The following is a 15,636-nucleotide window of genomic DNA, read 5'->3' as shown; positions in this document are numbered from 1 at the left end:
GGGCTTTTACTTTAACATAAAGTATGTTAGTTTACCTTTATATACCTGTTTTACTTTTATGTACAGAATTAAAAATAATTCCACACATACATTTACTTCTTTTAGCAAATAAAAAATTATTTACATAATTCTTTCGGTAGTAGGCTCAATCAGCTGATTCTGAGAACTTAAGCATTACAAATGTCAGAACAATAAATTTTTTTGTGTATATTACGATGATAATAGATTAATATAATAATACAGTATAAATGGATTCTATAAGTGAAATAACATTTTATTTGTATTTTGCTCTGTTTACATTAATATTATTTGAAAATTAGTGAATCATTGTAACATACATACGTATGCACACACTCATTCGTGTGTTGTGAACTTCTTGGAGTTTTAGTTTCGTATTTTTATGTTTAGGATACAGTAATTCATATTTCATTATAAGATATGTACAGTATTGAGAGAGAGAGAGAGAGAGAGAGAGAGAGAGAGAGAGAGAGAGAGAGAGAGAGAGAGAGAGAGAGAGAGAGAGAGAGAGAGAGGGGGTAAACTGTATGTTTACATCAGTGAAACATCAGGATTTTGAGGGATTTTACTTTCTGAGTAAAAGATGCATCTTATTGCTATTTTTCTGTGTTTACATTAATATCAATATTTGAAAATTAGTAAATAATCTTTTTATAATGAAAAATGTAGTCACATAAATAACATAAAAATACAGTACATGTAATTAGCGAATATTGCCCTATGAAAGTTCTGTGAATTAGTGAATTTTCTGCGATTTATTATGATTTACAGTCCATAAAAAATCCAGGACTAAATGAAGCTGCGAATGCTGAACCTTGATATAGTGGGGGTCCTCTGTATAAAAAAATCTATTAGTGTTTCAACAGAGATTTCAATAGGGATCACAGCATGGATGTAATCTAACCACACTTTCTATATGGACTGGTACTTTTGGAGAGACGATGTCCGGAGTTTCTGCACTAGGTACTTATCAGCAAGTAGACAAGATTTAAAAAATCAACATGTGAAGGTCTCAGCTCAGAAAGGAGGATGCGTAGACGACTTTACCTCCTACTGTCTGGGATAGAACAGCACACGGTAGTGGAATCGAATTCTTCGCCCACTGTCGAAGCAACAGGAACCAATGGCTACTCGGCCAATTTGGGGCCACTAAGTAAGCAGTTCCATTGAAAGTAATTTCCTAGTCTTGGAGACTATTTTTCTTTTCTCGAAATAATTCCTGGAAATTTACATAGCACTTTTTTTGCTGCTTAAAAGTTGAGATCCTAATGGAACTCTTGACTTCAGTGTCTCTTTGAACAGTTAACCTTGACCTTATTACATATGTTAAAAAAAAAAAATTAAAAACTCGTCAAAAAGGACATTACTGACTCCAAAGGTTACATTTTTCATAGGACTAGAGTTCCACCCAAGGAAAGTTATCTTTGCTACACAGTAATTAAAAATCCTGTATATGACCTCTGAATGAAGAGTATAAATCATACTTGGTTAAAATGGTACAAATAAAAAATATAAAAAATATTAATTCCTGTATCAGTAACTATGGCAAGATTATCGTTATCACGTATGTTCATGGGCTATTTTTACAAATGGTAACAACATACAAAATATTTTCAGGTTTTAAAGATTAAAAAGGTTTTTCTTCTTGGTAGAAGTGGATTTTAATCTTTATTCTATTGTAATTTTCTTATATTTGAGATGCCGTGTTTGTGTGGTGTTTTTACAAGGTGTTATAGAGCAATAAAACATTATTCTGTATTTCTAATATAGTATGACTGTTTTTTTTTTGTTCAAAAGTTTGCTAGTCAAAACTGGGGAAAGATTTCAAGGGCAGAGCATCTTTGACACTGCGAAGTACAGTATTTTCTAATCTTTATATATACAGTATTTAAGACTGATACTCAATGGGAACATAACTGTCCCTCAATCCATTCTAATGCCAGGGATATGACCCTCAGGTTTATAATTCTGTTGAATTCTTACATTTGTGGATTAGCCCCATCATAGGTATCCATGAATAAAAAGAATTTCCTACAAAATTTGCAACTTCATGGTGCAAAAACTAAACACAAATAAAATTTTGCAAGGTCTATTAATGAGTGCTCAAAATATATCAACAAACGAGAGAAAATCTTGCATGAGATGTAGAAATTCTGCAAATGCAGGTAGTACAACTTTATCTTCAGAAACTGCAAAAAGACTATAATAGAGCGACAAGAAACAAGGGGCCTTACATGAAATAATATGACCACACACAACACCAAAAGTATTTGTAAAACAATTTTTGTATGTGCATGAGTACGATTTACCAAGACCAGATTGATATTTACATGTTCTCATTTCACATCATGGAGCTAAATAAGGACATAATACATACTTGCAACTTGGAATTTTGCTCAGATAAATGTTTTGTAGCTCCCAGATGCTTCTCCTCCATCTTTGTAAGGGTTTTAGCTTTTATATCAATGTCAGACATCAACATTTCATTAGTACCCTTTAATTTTTCTGTTTCTAACTGCATTTCTTCATATTCCGCTGCTAATCTATCAAGTTCATTCTTGTATTCGATATTTGTTCCATATAGCTCCTCATATTGAACCTGCACAGCTGAGAGCTATAAAACAAGAAAAGTAATACAAGATTGTAAAAAATATTCTTCAAGATGCCAGCATGTCTAATATTTTATTAGGGGTATCCATAAACAGCAGGTGGTTCAGTCACTGAGACTTGCTAGTCAATCACTGATACTAAATTAATAGTAAGTTTCAGAGGTGTGGTGAGTGTGGGAGAAAAATTAGTGACTAGAAATTATCTACCATCATGACTTCAAAAGGTCATGCCTACATCAATACTACAATTTACAATATTAAAATCTTTAAATAAAATTGGCATCATACTCATTAGTACCATATTCTCCACAAATTTGGTAAGGATGTACCTACCATCCATACGATGACCATTAAGTAGAAGTTGGTTTCTTAGATATCCAAGACTAGCTCATTTAATTTACAAAATTTAATGCCTAAGTTGGGAGACCAAACAATCATTACAGAAAGGCTAGTGTCTGCTAGTCATTAGAATTTTGTGTTAACCAAGTATGCCCAATATAGTCAGTGTAGAGCAGTTTTTCCCCTTCAGTTATACATGTAGTTATATTTCCAAGGAGATACAGCACTTACTATCCCCCTCATCTTATTTTGACATTAGGAGTTCCAATACCGCTACCAAATATCAAAGAGAACTGTTGATATTTGGCAAGAGGACAGTTAATACAACTGGATACTTTCTTGGAAGAAATTTGTCTGCCATTTCTTTTGCCAATCTGTCAACCCCTTTTTTTTTCAGGAACACCTACTTGTATTGGAACCCAGCAAAACTGAACTTTTTAACTCTGTTTGATAAGATAAAGACACTTTAATACTTTAAAACTAATGGCTAGGTTGATTTAAAAGCTTTTATCTTTCCATCACTGAAAATGATAAAATTACCATTCTCCTTTAATAATTTTTTTATTATTAGCAGTCATAATAATATACAACCCTGCTATACACTCAGAGGATACAAGAATTGCAACCCTACAACTAACAAACTTAGTAATGAGCGTATAGTAGTATTGTGACACTGTGCATCTTACCTGTTCTTCTAACTGGTGACATGTTTGCTGCAACTGATGAGTTTCTGATACTAAAGGCTGAGGACCACCATCAACCATCTCCTCAGTCAACTGCAATATTTCTTCCTCCCGTGCCTCCAATAATTGCTGGGCAGATTTGAAGTCCTCTTCTAGTTTTGCCTGCATCACCAACACAAATACAGTATTCATCATCTGAATGTATTAAATTCTTATATGTAATCTAGTTAAGAAAGTTGTAGTAATGAAAACCTCTCCATAGTAAGGCTTACAAACAAATCCCAAGTTTACTAAATAAATATGAACTGTATAAAAACATATAAACTATGAACTACAGTAAGAAAAGTGCCTAAAACTTAGATACTAAGCAACAGGGCAAGAAGCAAAATCATAAAGCTGCAAATCTAACTACTCAGAAACAATCATTATCTTGATGCCATTAATGGGTACAAGATGAATAAGTACAATGAGAAAATGAATGGCATGTGATACTGTATTATTTTATGATACTTACACAAAGATCGATAAGTTCTTTCAGAAAATCAGAATGATATCCCCAAAAGCCCATGCATTTTGGTGTTTAAGAAAAATGTTCAAATTACCATATTTAAATTCTGATTTTAGAAGGAATCTAGCACTTGTTTAGTAGATGGGTGAGTTTCCTTTTGAACCATCATAATACAAAGGATAACTCATAGCACTGCAAGCCTTTCAGATCACAATCATATTAATTTCACATTCATGAATCCACTTTAATTATGTTTATCATTCCATCATAATTATATGTATTAATTCTGTCTATATTATTTATGAAGTACTCCATGACATTCACTATACTCTGAAGACAGTTTTCCTAGAGAAAATTAATAACATTAATTAAAAAAGTACTTGAGAACCAATCCAAATTGGTTTAAAGAAGCCACTTCAATTCTATCTACAAGCAATGCTCACAGACATACAGTTTATTATTGAATCATTTAAAAGCAAAATTAACTGTAAAATGCAATGAAATGCAGTGTAAAATTCAGATTTTTCTCTCAATAAAAAACTACTGTATACACAGAAAATAGTTACTAAGTATCAGTTTGCAAGGTGGCTGAAAAAAAATTATTATCAACCAGTCAAGTAACTGAATTTCAAATAATGTAAAGTCACTACTTTTTATACTATATATCTTTATATATGTAAAAGCCTTCTCAAAGTTTATAAGTTTTTGTAAACCTGCCAGCAGAAATATGAAGGCAGGCACTGCAATCAGGATTCTGGATATTAAGGAGCAACCCTTATTGGCATCCAAGCCACTTCAATATCAAGATGCTTGCTAAGTGAAATTCCTCATGACTACTTGAGACAAAGGTACTAAGTTAGGACACAATAAAAATCTAGAGCCCCTATTCTAGATTAGGAAGAGTTACCTATCAAAATAATGTTTAATTTCCACTTTCTACAGTGTAACACAATAAAGAATTCAATTTTTTAACAAAGTTAAAAAAAGAATTAAATTTTTTAACAAAGTTGAAAATGAAACCACAAATAATAAGAGCTCTCACCAAATATACTGTAAGACAGAATACCAGAAGTGCATGATAAGTTCCTGAATAGCCAAAGTGAATGTATCTACAAACCAAAAGCACAAACAAAAATAAATAACATTGAACAACAGCAAACACCAACAATCTTGAGGACCAGTTTGCTTGGTCAAGTACCCAAAAATAACTTTCATCAACTGCAATCACAGACACACCACCAGACAACTATGCAACAGGGAATCATCATTATCAAAGCATACATAAACATAATGATTGAATGAAAGAATTTCAAGCTCTTACTAAAAGCACTTTGCTTTGTAAATTTATTTGCGATTTGTTGCAATGATTTGATTCAGTGGAAACTGATACAATCCTCCAGAATAAAGTCTTTAAGAAAATCATGTTACATGAAATTCTAAAATATCAAACCTCAATAAACTTATATGATGGCGTGGCATCAACAAGAGATTTATTTTCTATATGATTTATTCTAGGTTTACCACCAACACCACGGAAAGAATGGCATAAAATTTTGATTGTTTTCCCAGCAAAATCTACAGGAGCCAATGTTTCAGCAAAATCAGGACATGATGAGCACACAAGAAACTACAAGAAAAAAATCACAAATATGAACACCCACACACTTGTTAGTAAAAATACCTAACACTTCTTAAAAAATCATTATTATTAGAGAAAAAACAAGTTTTGGCATTGGAAAAACATATTTTTGGTAGCCACTATTTGTCCTAAAAGGAATGACTCTCATGGATTCATAGAGGCTCCATAAGATAGACCAACATTTTTCAAAGAATTCTCTTTTAGTTGGTCTCAGCCAGTATATAGTGCACGTTGACACTGACAGAGTATAGGACTCATGGTAAGAGGGCTCTTTTTCATGTCTACAGTGACTATCCATGTTCAATTCCTAGTCTCAACCTACAGACGTGGCAACAGCGCATCCACTATCGTAGCAACACGTAACCTGCACGAAACCAAATACTCATTTCTTTCTTTCAGGTCTATGCAGGATAACTATTCACTAAATACCATGCCTTTTTGTCAGGTAAAGTGGGTGGGTTTGAGGACTCACAGTGACTACCAAAAATAGGTTTTTCCTATGTCAAAACCAGTTTTTTGATAGCATAGCTGCTGTTTGTCCTCAAAGGAGCTTACCAAAGAAATTAACTGGTGATGAAATGGCTTAAGCTCTTAAATTTCAATCCCAACAACCCAGATAAAATTTTTGGCTCAAGGTTAAGTTACAAGTTATAAACCACATTCTTTAAGCCAGATACCCATAAGGTTTGGCAACAAAGAACATGAAACTAGACATGAACTTACATATATTAAGATGTAGTTCTGAAGTGACTTACCCAAATATTCTGGGTCTGGATGTGGTATTGTTGCACCTTTCCCAGCAATATCTTAGCATACCCACCATATCAAGAAGACCCCTGGTTTTCTGCTGCAGTGCCTCTGGGGTCAGGACTAACCATACCACCTATTGAGACAGTGTAGTTGAATTTGTTACGAGCTCATGCCAATAATGTTTTAAGAATACTGTTTCTGATGACCATCCTGTACACTCAGAGACTTCTTCGAAAAAACATTTCTAAAGAAAGCCAATGATGTACTTACTTTCCTAATGTCATGCGACTTAGGAAAGGAGTGGGGGTCTGCCTTTTTAATAAGGGACACTAAAATTATTCTCAGCCCTTATAGAAAGAGTGGTTTGTTTGTGCTAGGGTGTAGGAAAATCTGACCCTCTGGGAAGTTTGCTGTGACCTCTAGGTAAACATTAAGTGCTTCAACCGGGCATAATGTTTTATCTGAAAAATTGAGCCTCCTTATCAGAATAGAAGAATAAATTTCCTCTTTAAAGGGTTCTCATCCTTAGCCAGGAATGATGGGATAAGGGGCAATAATAAATGATGGTTAGCCGTTTGAGTGATGTTGCGTCCCCATCTAAGACAGCCAAGTTCACTAATACGAGCTCTTGATGCCAAAGCAGTCTAGAAGATCGCCTTTTGCAGCATATGAGTTGTGTCTGTAATGGGCCCACTGAACTGAGGGGTCGACAGAAGCCTAAGCACCTTATTCAGGGACCAGGTAACTGGAAGCCTTGCAGGAGCGGGTCTTTGTAGTGCAAAAGATCAGGGAATGGAAGTAACAATTTCTATATCAGAACCAATGCCAAATCCATAAAGCAAGGGTTCTGTTAATCCTTCCTTGTATGACATGACTGCTGTCTTCAAAACAATATATAAAAAATATAGAAGTGTTTCAAGAGAGATCTCAACTGGGCTCTCGGCATGGATATAATCTAGCCGCACTTTCCACACGGACTGGTATTGTCGAATAAGTCATGCCTGTAGTTTCTGCACTAGGTACCTAGAAATGTTGGGTGAGTAATTTTCACAGTAGACAAGATTTTAAATATCCACACGTGAAGGTCTTGGCTCTTCTGAAGGACGCATAGATGACTTTCCCTATTACTGTCAGGGATAGTACAGCAAACAGTAATGGAATTGAGTTCTTCACCCGTTGTTGAAGTAATAGGAAACAATGCCTGTTTGGCCAATTTGGGACTATTAAGTAAGCAGTTCCTTTGAAGGTTAGAGGTTTGTTCAAAGCCTTTGAAATCTTGGACAATGGGGAAAAGGTATATCGTCCTCCATTTGTTCCAGTCTCGCAGGAATGCATCTCTTGCTATGGCTTGATCGTCCAAGTTCAGAAACGTACACTGGAAGTGTGGTTCTCGCATGTGGCAAACAGGTCCACTTCCAGATGTGGAAGCATGTTGGCAATTAACTGAAAAGACTGATTGTCTAACATCCACTTGGTCTAGGCTGCTTTTCCTTGATAGAGTCTGCTATTACACTGAGAGACCTTGTGAGGTGAATTGCAGACAAGTGCACTTCGCTTGCGCCATCCGAAGGATGGATAGTATTACTACATTGAGAAGAGGTGAACGTAAGCCCGACCTCTTGATGCAGGACATCGCAGTCCAGTTGTCTAGGACCATCAAAATGTGTGTCCCTTTTGGAGGTTTCAGTTTTCTGAGAGACAGAAAGACAGCCATCAGCTCCAGAAAGTTGATATGACACTTCCTCAGAGCAGGTGACCACCTCCCTGCCACCTGATGATCCTCCCAATGACCTCCCCAACCTGTCAAGGAGGCATCCATGTGTATTATCACTCATACAGATGGAGGAGTGAGGGTGACCTGTTTTGCCAGAGACCCCTTCAAGTCCACGGCCAGCGTATCTCTCCAAGTTTTTGACTCAACTGATGAAGCCGATCACGAATCTTTTTTCTTGCATGCAATAACCAAATTTGCTTACATTTTTTAGTTGTAACTTGAGGATTAAGTCTACCACAGATGCAAACTGTAACAGGCCCATCATATGTTCCAACTGATGTCTGAAAATGCTGGGCAGTACAAGGAACCTTTTCAGGTCCTTCCTTACTCTGATTTGAGTATTGGTGGAAGAGACAACTGGATGTGAAGAGTATCCCAACACAGTCCCAGGCACTGAAAATGTCTGCTGGGTGTAAGGCAGGATTTGTTCCAGTTCATTAGAAAACCTTTAGACTGGAGCCTGTCAACTCCCACTCTCAGGTTTCGTAAGCACTCTTTTCTTGTGGGCTCCCAGATTAGCCAATCACCTAGGTAAGTTACCAGTTGAATTACTTCTTTCTTGAGTTCTCTGATAACTAATGCTGCTAATTTTGTAGAAATTCTTGAGGCAATGTTTAGCCTAAAGAGCATGACTTTGAATCTGTACGTTTCCTTCCCTATCCGGAACCCTACGAAGGGGCAGAAGGGAACAGTGATAGGGACAGATCTATAGAAATGGTCCAGGTACCTTGTGGAATGACTGGATGTACTTAGGCAACAGTAGTCATCTGAAACTTGTGGCAAACAATGCATTTGTTCAATGGTGATAGGTTGAGGATCACCCTCCATTCAAAGGAATCCTTCTTGGGGACGCTGAAGAGACGTGCCTGGTGGCGAATATATGTATGTTTCTCTAAGGTTCCCTTTAAAAGGGCCTTCTGCACATAATCTTCCAGAGGGGTCTGGTTTTTGGAAAACCCTTTTAAAGGTGGGGGAGGATGAGACCATTTCCACCCTAGCCTGTTGAACATAATACTGTGTCCCCAAGGGGAGGACTTCTATTGCATATGATGCTGTAGAAGACGATCCCCAAACCATACAATTCCTATTGGGCTCCACTTCTTCCTTTGCCTTTGATAGGCATTCGAGGAGTTGCTTCTCCTTTTCCCTGGTAAGAGCGTCTTTAGACACTTCGAAAGGGATACTTTTGCTGCTGTTGTTCCTTCCGTTTTCAAGAAAATCCTTTAGGGGTGATTGGAGACTTATATGACTCTGAGTCATAGCGAACCTTCTTTGATTTAGGAATAGGAAACTCTCGGGTCCTTTGCTTCCCAGATTCTCCTTTTCCAAGGAGAGCATATACTGTACAATTCTGTTGTCAGGCTTGTTCGTTGAGTTGAGCCACAACAGGCTCCTCAAAAAGGTCCTTATAGACGGGGTTAGAATGTAATAAGGAGGTTACATTGGGAAGTGACATGATGGAGTCCGCCAATGTTTCCATGCTAGTCTTTGTGTAACACTAGAAATTCATAGTTTGTTCCCCATAGGGTCCACATAAGTGATTTGGCCACAAAAGCAAAAATGGTTTTGGAAGATTATGGAAGCTTTTTGACGGCAACTTCCAGCAAAGTAGTAGAGGTTATAATACTAAGGATGTGGAGAGTGACATGAAATTCAGCCAAGACTGTCCCCTATGAGATTTTTCTCATAGGGGTCCCAAATTGCTGAGTAGCCATGTCCAGAGGAAACTTTTTCCTTTCAAAAGGAAGGACAAGTGTTGCCCATCCCTTAATAGAATTATCAGACACTGGGATGATAGAGGCAAATGGTTTTAGTTCTGCCATCGGCTCTCATTTCCCAGTTACCACAAAATTCTGAAAATCTACCTTCCATTCTTGAGAAAATCCTTTAGGGGTGATTGGAGACTTATATGACTCCGAGTCATAGCGAACCTTCTGGCTGAACCAACAGAAAGACCATCAATTCCCACAATGACAGCCGTATGGGTCTGATAGAACGAATTCATTCCACTGAAAAAAAGACCCCGTCAATTTACATTATAAAGGACGTAAAGGTTGGCAGAATGATCCCATCCGCTGTATGGTAACATCTGTTGTTGTTACTATGGTAACGGCCAACCAGATGATCAATTAAAAAACATGTACGCGATCCAAAGGCACTGTACAAACATGCTGTTGATGCACTTGTATGTGGGTTGTCATCGCCTCTCCATCGTTCTGTTTTGTATTCCCCTAAGAGAAACTGAGACCACCACTCAAATTTTGGCAGCCCCGAGTGAGACTCGCATGGCCTTGGTTGTGACTCACACGGCCACGGACATGACTCTCAAGGCTGTGGACAATAATCACGTGGCTGTGGACAATATTCGCACGGCCATGGACGTGATTCAGCACCATTCTAAATGTCCACAAAAGATCTATCATCACTCTTCGCGTGCCCGTTTCATCAATGTGGCATGGCTGCAGAGCATTCCGTTCTCTTCCCAAACCTTCACGTGTGTGAGATTGATGTTCCATTCCCAGACATGACATCCTGAGACAACTTCCACAACCACCCCATGCAATGGCTGTACTGTAATGTCATATATGGCCGTATGTTCACACTGTCACATCTGGGGCTTCGCGAACTGCCGAGGAGTGAGGCTGAATGGCTGACTGGATTGAAATAATATGATGTACATGCATGTCTTCACGGACTCTGACGTTTGACAGGACATGGTCGTGGGAACTGGAACGACGATCAGAGGTCCTCTTGGGAGAGCATGAACAGGGAGAAGTTCAGGAATGATGGAGACTAATGACACAGATGTGTGAGAAACAAGGCAACAATGGCCTACGCTGGAAACAAGTCTGAAGTCATGCAGAATCTCTCAGGTCTGTCATAGGATTGCAGGACCCAAAAGGTAATGGCTGAACTTCCAAGTTTTCAATACCCTAGATTCTTATAGAGGAGCCTTGTCATCACAGCCTGTGTGAGAGACTCCACAGAAAGAGCAGGAGCAGAAGATGTCATCTCATAGCCATCAGTAGCCGCAGTAGAGGTTCTCGGGTTGGGAGCAGGGAGAGTTGTTGAGAAGCAGCTGGATGTGACAGCCCCTCATTGGCAAGATGGCGGCAAGCTGGAGCGGGAGAGAACTACGGCTGTGGTTGGACGAAGACGGAGAAGAAAAGGAAGCTGATGGAGAAGACAGAGATCTGCGATGCTGCTTCTTCATGACACAGGTGAACCTTTCTCGAAAAATAATGTCAACTCTGTCGACCACTGCTTTCATGAGAGCATCAGAAGATGGAGTATTATAAGTCACCATTGCGGAAGGGGCTCTGATGCTCTGCGAGGGATACGCTGCTGACAGAACGGGAGAAAAGCCAACACCCTGAAGGGGTTCAAAAGCTCTGAGAGGGATACGCTACAGACAGATCCAGAACCTAGGACTACAAAGAGGTGAATGGGTTAGCCGCTGCAGCCACCGACTCAAAACACTGGTCAGGGTACACCAAAAACTAAAGTGGCAGCACTGGTACAGCTAGGCTAGGGGGAGAGCAGCAGGGCTGGCAACAGTCGAAGGTGGATGACACGGTCAAGCAAAAGGACAGGAAATGGGACAATAGGCCACCCAAGGTTGGTACTCCTGGCAGGCCTAGAAAAGTCCAGATATCTTCTGAGCCTTCAATCCTGAAATAGAACAAGATGACAATACCTCCTTCCTCACAGTGGGGGGATACCTCGCTACCCCGAGAGAGCAGGGCACCAAGAGAGAAAAAATCTCCTGACCCCTCTCACAGAACTTCCAAAGTTGAAGCTATGGAAGAATGGGAAGGGGTAAAATCTTCCAACGAAGAAGCAGCAACTGGAGGAAGAATGCATAGCAGGACCCAGAGGGAGACTGAGAAGCGGTCGTTGAAGGAGGAAAAAACCCCTTCCAAGATGGCGCCTTCTTCCTCCTCTAATGCTTCCTCTTGGCAAAAACCTCCGCTGCTCAGGAGGACAAGAACAACATTCAGAGAGGGGAAGGGAGCAAGCCTTCGACTCATAACCCCTCGCCCAAAGACTGGGCAAAGAAACAAGACAGAAACCATAGAGAGGAATTCCCACTGGCTTTGGAGAGCAAGTCAGGACCAAACACAATGTCAAAGATCTTGTGACATCAACCTTCGTGTTGAGGGAGTGGGGAAAAACTTGCTAGGTTAAGCAAGAAGTATCTTTGTACAAACTGAATATGAAACCCTCGCCTGGAAACACGAAAAACCTGCCTTGTCTCTATCTTCTCAATCTACACATCTGAAAGACTAGTATATTACAACATGCCAAGAAATTGCGTGGTCAAAAATAAAAAACACTGTTCATGAAAACAGAATACACAAAACAAACACCAAGGAGAGAGGTGTTGGATTTGCATAAATATGAAAAGGCAACACAAAAAAAATAAGTAAAACCTATACTGTATACAGTATATAAAAATGGATGTATGTTTATGTATGTGTGTGTGTGCATGTTCCATATACACTCATACACTCTGAAAAACATTGAGCAATTTCAACCAAACTTGGTATACTGTACATATGACTTACTATCTCGAAAAGAACACTGTGGGGGGTAAGACATCACTAGCACCAAAGGGCACCAAAGGGGGTGGGGGTGGAAGGGCTTCCCTAAAACAAGGCTGGTTCTTCCAGTAAAATGGAGCTGGTTATTCCTGTAGACTTAGTAACTTTACGAATTTATCGTACCTAATTTCGGAATACATATGAATTACTATCTAGAAAAGAATACTGTGGAGGTAAGACACCAATGACACCAAAAGAGAGAAGAGAGAGAGAGAGAGAGAGAGAGAGAGAGAGAGAGAGAGAGAGAGAGAGAGAGAGAGAGAGAGAGAGAGTTTATCGGTTATCATTCAGTTTTCCCGAACAGCGCCGGGTTGTCAGCTAGTGATATATAAGGAGAAAGTCTCCGAAAACTTGTGCAGACTTCAAAGAAAACATAAGTGAATATATCATTACAGAGACATAGAAAAACATGTTGGAATGTTTTAATATATCAGTATACATAAAAAAAGTATAAAAAAATATAAACAATATAAATTCAAACACAGAAGAGAAAGTCAAATGGCAGAACAGAGAAAGGAGCGCACACCTTGTCGAGATGGCGGCCAAAAGTAAACTGCGTAGAACTGAATGTATACCAACTAAGTGGGTGGTGCTTCCGCCCGTACCATAGGTAACTGTTACCATAACCAATATTGTAAAAGTTTAATGGCTGAATTTCCAGCTCGCTGAAAGTTAATCTCTTCAAATTCTTTTGCAGCAAATTTAAGGATATCTGTACTCAAAATGTTATAGCAGGAAAAGGTTAATGACAACCTTAATCTTAACAAATGATTAGGCTATATGATAAACGAAATATCTCAGATGAGTCAACAACACACCAACACTGTCTTTAATGATCTACAGAACACTATTCAAATAAGGATAAAGATAAAGAAAATCTTGTCCTTTCCTATTTAAAATTTTACAATAGATACAAGCCCTTATTGTAATAATTTACAAATATTACATGAATCCACAAACATACAGAATAAATAAATTTATTTCCTTTAGCTTACACTAGACCAGATCTTTCTCTTCACAAATATTCAATTATGAAGTATCTGTAAATTCTTCTTCAGACTCAATATTACTGAAATAATATTTACAAAAAGACATGCAAAGTAGTAAAAAAAGAAAGTGAGAGAGACAAAGAAAACAAAAATGTAGAGGAAAAGGCGACCAAAAACTTTACAAAGAAAGTAAGAGCAGAGAGAAATATTAATGAACAAAAGGATTTCAAGATAAAGGATGCAAAAGTGATGTTGTCTGAAGCTGATGCAGTCTTGGTTAGATTGAGTATGTATTTATTCTGACTCATTCTGAATAAGTAGAGCATTTCAAATCGTAAGTGTTATCGTATAGCTTAACGATTTGAAACGTACTAATCTAATCGTAGCCTAAGTCTTATACTACGACACCCAGGTCACTTCACTCTTATGCTATTTCAAACTGCAATTAAATCACTGCATTGCATTGTGTATATTGCACTGCATTGCATTGTGTATATTGATCTAAGACATAAAACGATATAAACTGACTGTTATTTCAAATGGTGCATTTAATAGTCATAGCTTGAATTAGAATCAGATTGGCATGAGAACAATCTCCGCTTCGTAACCCTCATCCAAAGCACACCTAAAGAAATTCTCCTTACATTTAGATATGCATATCTCCTAAAGGAATTTCCCTAAATGAACTTTAAGATGAAAGGGAATACTTAAGTTGACTTGGAGGCACTGACAACTATGGCTGCATTTCCTTTTCCTGACTCCCTACTAGTTAGAACTACATTGCACCAAGACTGTGATGAGACTGCCTGTCACAACCGTTGCTGACCAACACCAAATGTTCGACTAATTACCAGACAAATAACTTATGCTGGTAGTTAACCATTGTTACACGTATATAGCACAGTACTTATAATTCAATATACGAAACAGCCAAAATGGTTTTCATTACTAAATACGAACACAACAAAACATAATATCTTTCTTCTACATCATACGCATTTCCATTTTACGTGAATTTAGAAAGAATACATAAAACTATACCACAACTTGCGGAAAAGTACAATCTCTCTTGTTGAAGTTTCGACAGTATTTGTTCAATATCAAGATTTGGAGAGAAGCTTGTTTGAGAGTGACCAAACATACTAAAATGTTAAGCACCTAATAAAGTACTAAGTTTTTGAGTTAACCACAAACAACCCAAAACTGGAAAAGTTTTTGTACAAAGTTTTTGAGTTAACCACAAACAACCCAAAACTGGAAAAGTTTTTGTATACTCCATCAAAACAACTGAAGATATTCTACTGTTTTGTGCTGAATAATCCTCATACAAGACTGAACTTTTAGTAACCACATTTCAATTTTTTACATTTCCCTCTGGGACAAACAGTCATAAAGCCTCAATACATCTTGTGTTCTCATTGTGTCTGAATAAATAACAAATTTCCAATTCAAAACATTTCAAAGATAAAAGTTACGTGACAAAGAAGAGTTCTACAATACAGAACAAAAGAAGTATGATAGCTTGGAGAGAAAGAATTGTTGACAAAACCACTAATGATAAAACAGGCAGGATGACAGGTTACCAATAAAAAGGAAGGGAGCAACAGGTGATAGAACAAAAACCTGCAATATGGTCTTTTTCCTCAGATGAAATATATGTCATACTTAGTAAAATCCAGCTGTGGTGGAATGTGACTGATGCTTGTCAGTCGACCATACTTGA

The 15,636-nt window shown here is 37.9% G+C and overlaps 1 protein-coding gene across 1 annotated transcript in view; it reads right to left on the bottom strand.

Moving 5' to 3' along the window:
- Positions 1 to 15,636, bottom strand: part of LOC136836305 (golgin subfamily A member 4-like) — a 520,799-nt gene that overhangs the window by 212,380 nt on the left and 292,783 nt on the right. The window contains exons 31-32 of the mRNA XM_067100429.1: positions 3,653 to 3,811; positions 2,396 to 2,632 (exon numbers count right to left, since the gene is read on the bottom strand). Coding sequence (XP_066956530.1) covers positions 2,396 to 2,632; positions 3,653 to 3,811 — 396 coding nt within the window. The remainder of the gene's footprint in view (positions 1 to 2,395; positions 2,633 to 3,652; positions 3,812 to 15,636) is intronic.

This window comes from Macrobrachium rosenbergii, chromosome 4 (assembly GCF_040412425.1).
Source record: "Macrobrachium rosenbergii isolate ZJJX-2024 chromosome 4, ASM4041242v1, whole genome shotgun sequence".
Lineage (NCBI taxonomy): Eukaryota > Metazoa > Arthropoda > Malacostraca > Decapoda > Palaemonidae > Macrobrachium > Macrobrachium rosenbergii.
The sequence above is the reverse complement of the archived record's forward strand: the minus strand, read 5'-3'. Positions and strand labels throughout refer to the sequence as shown.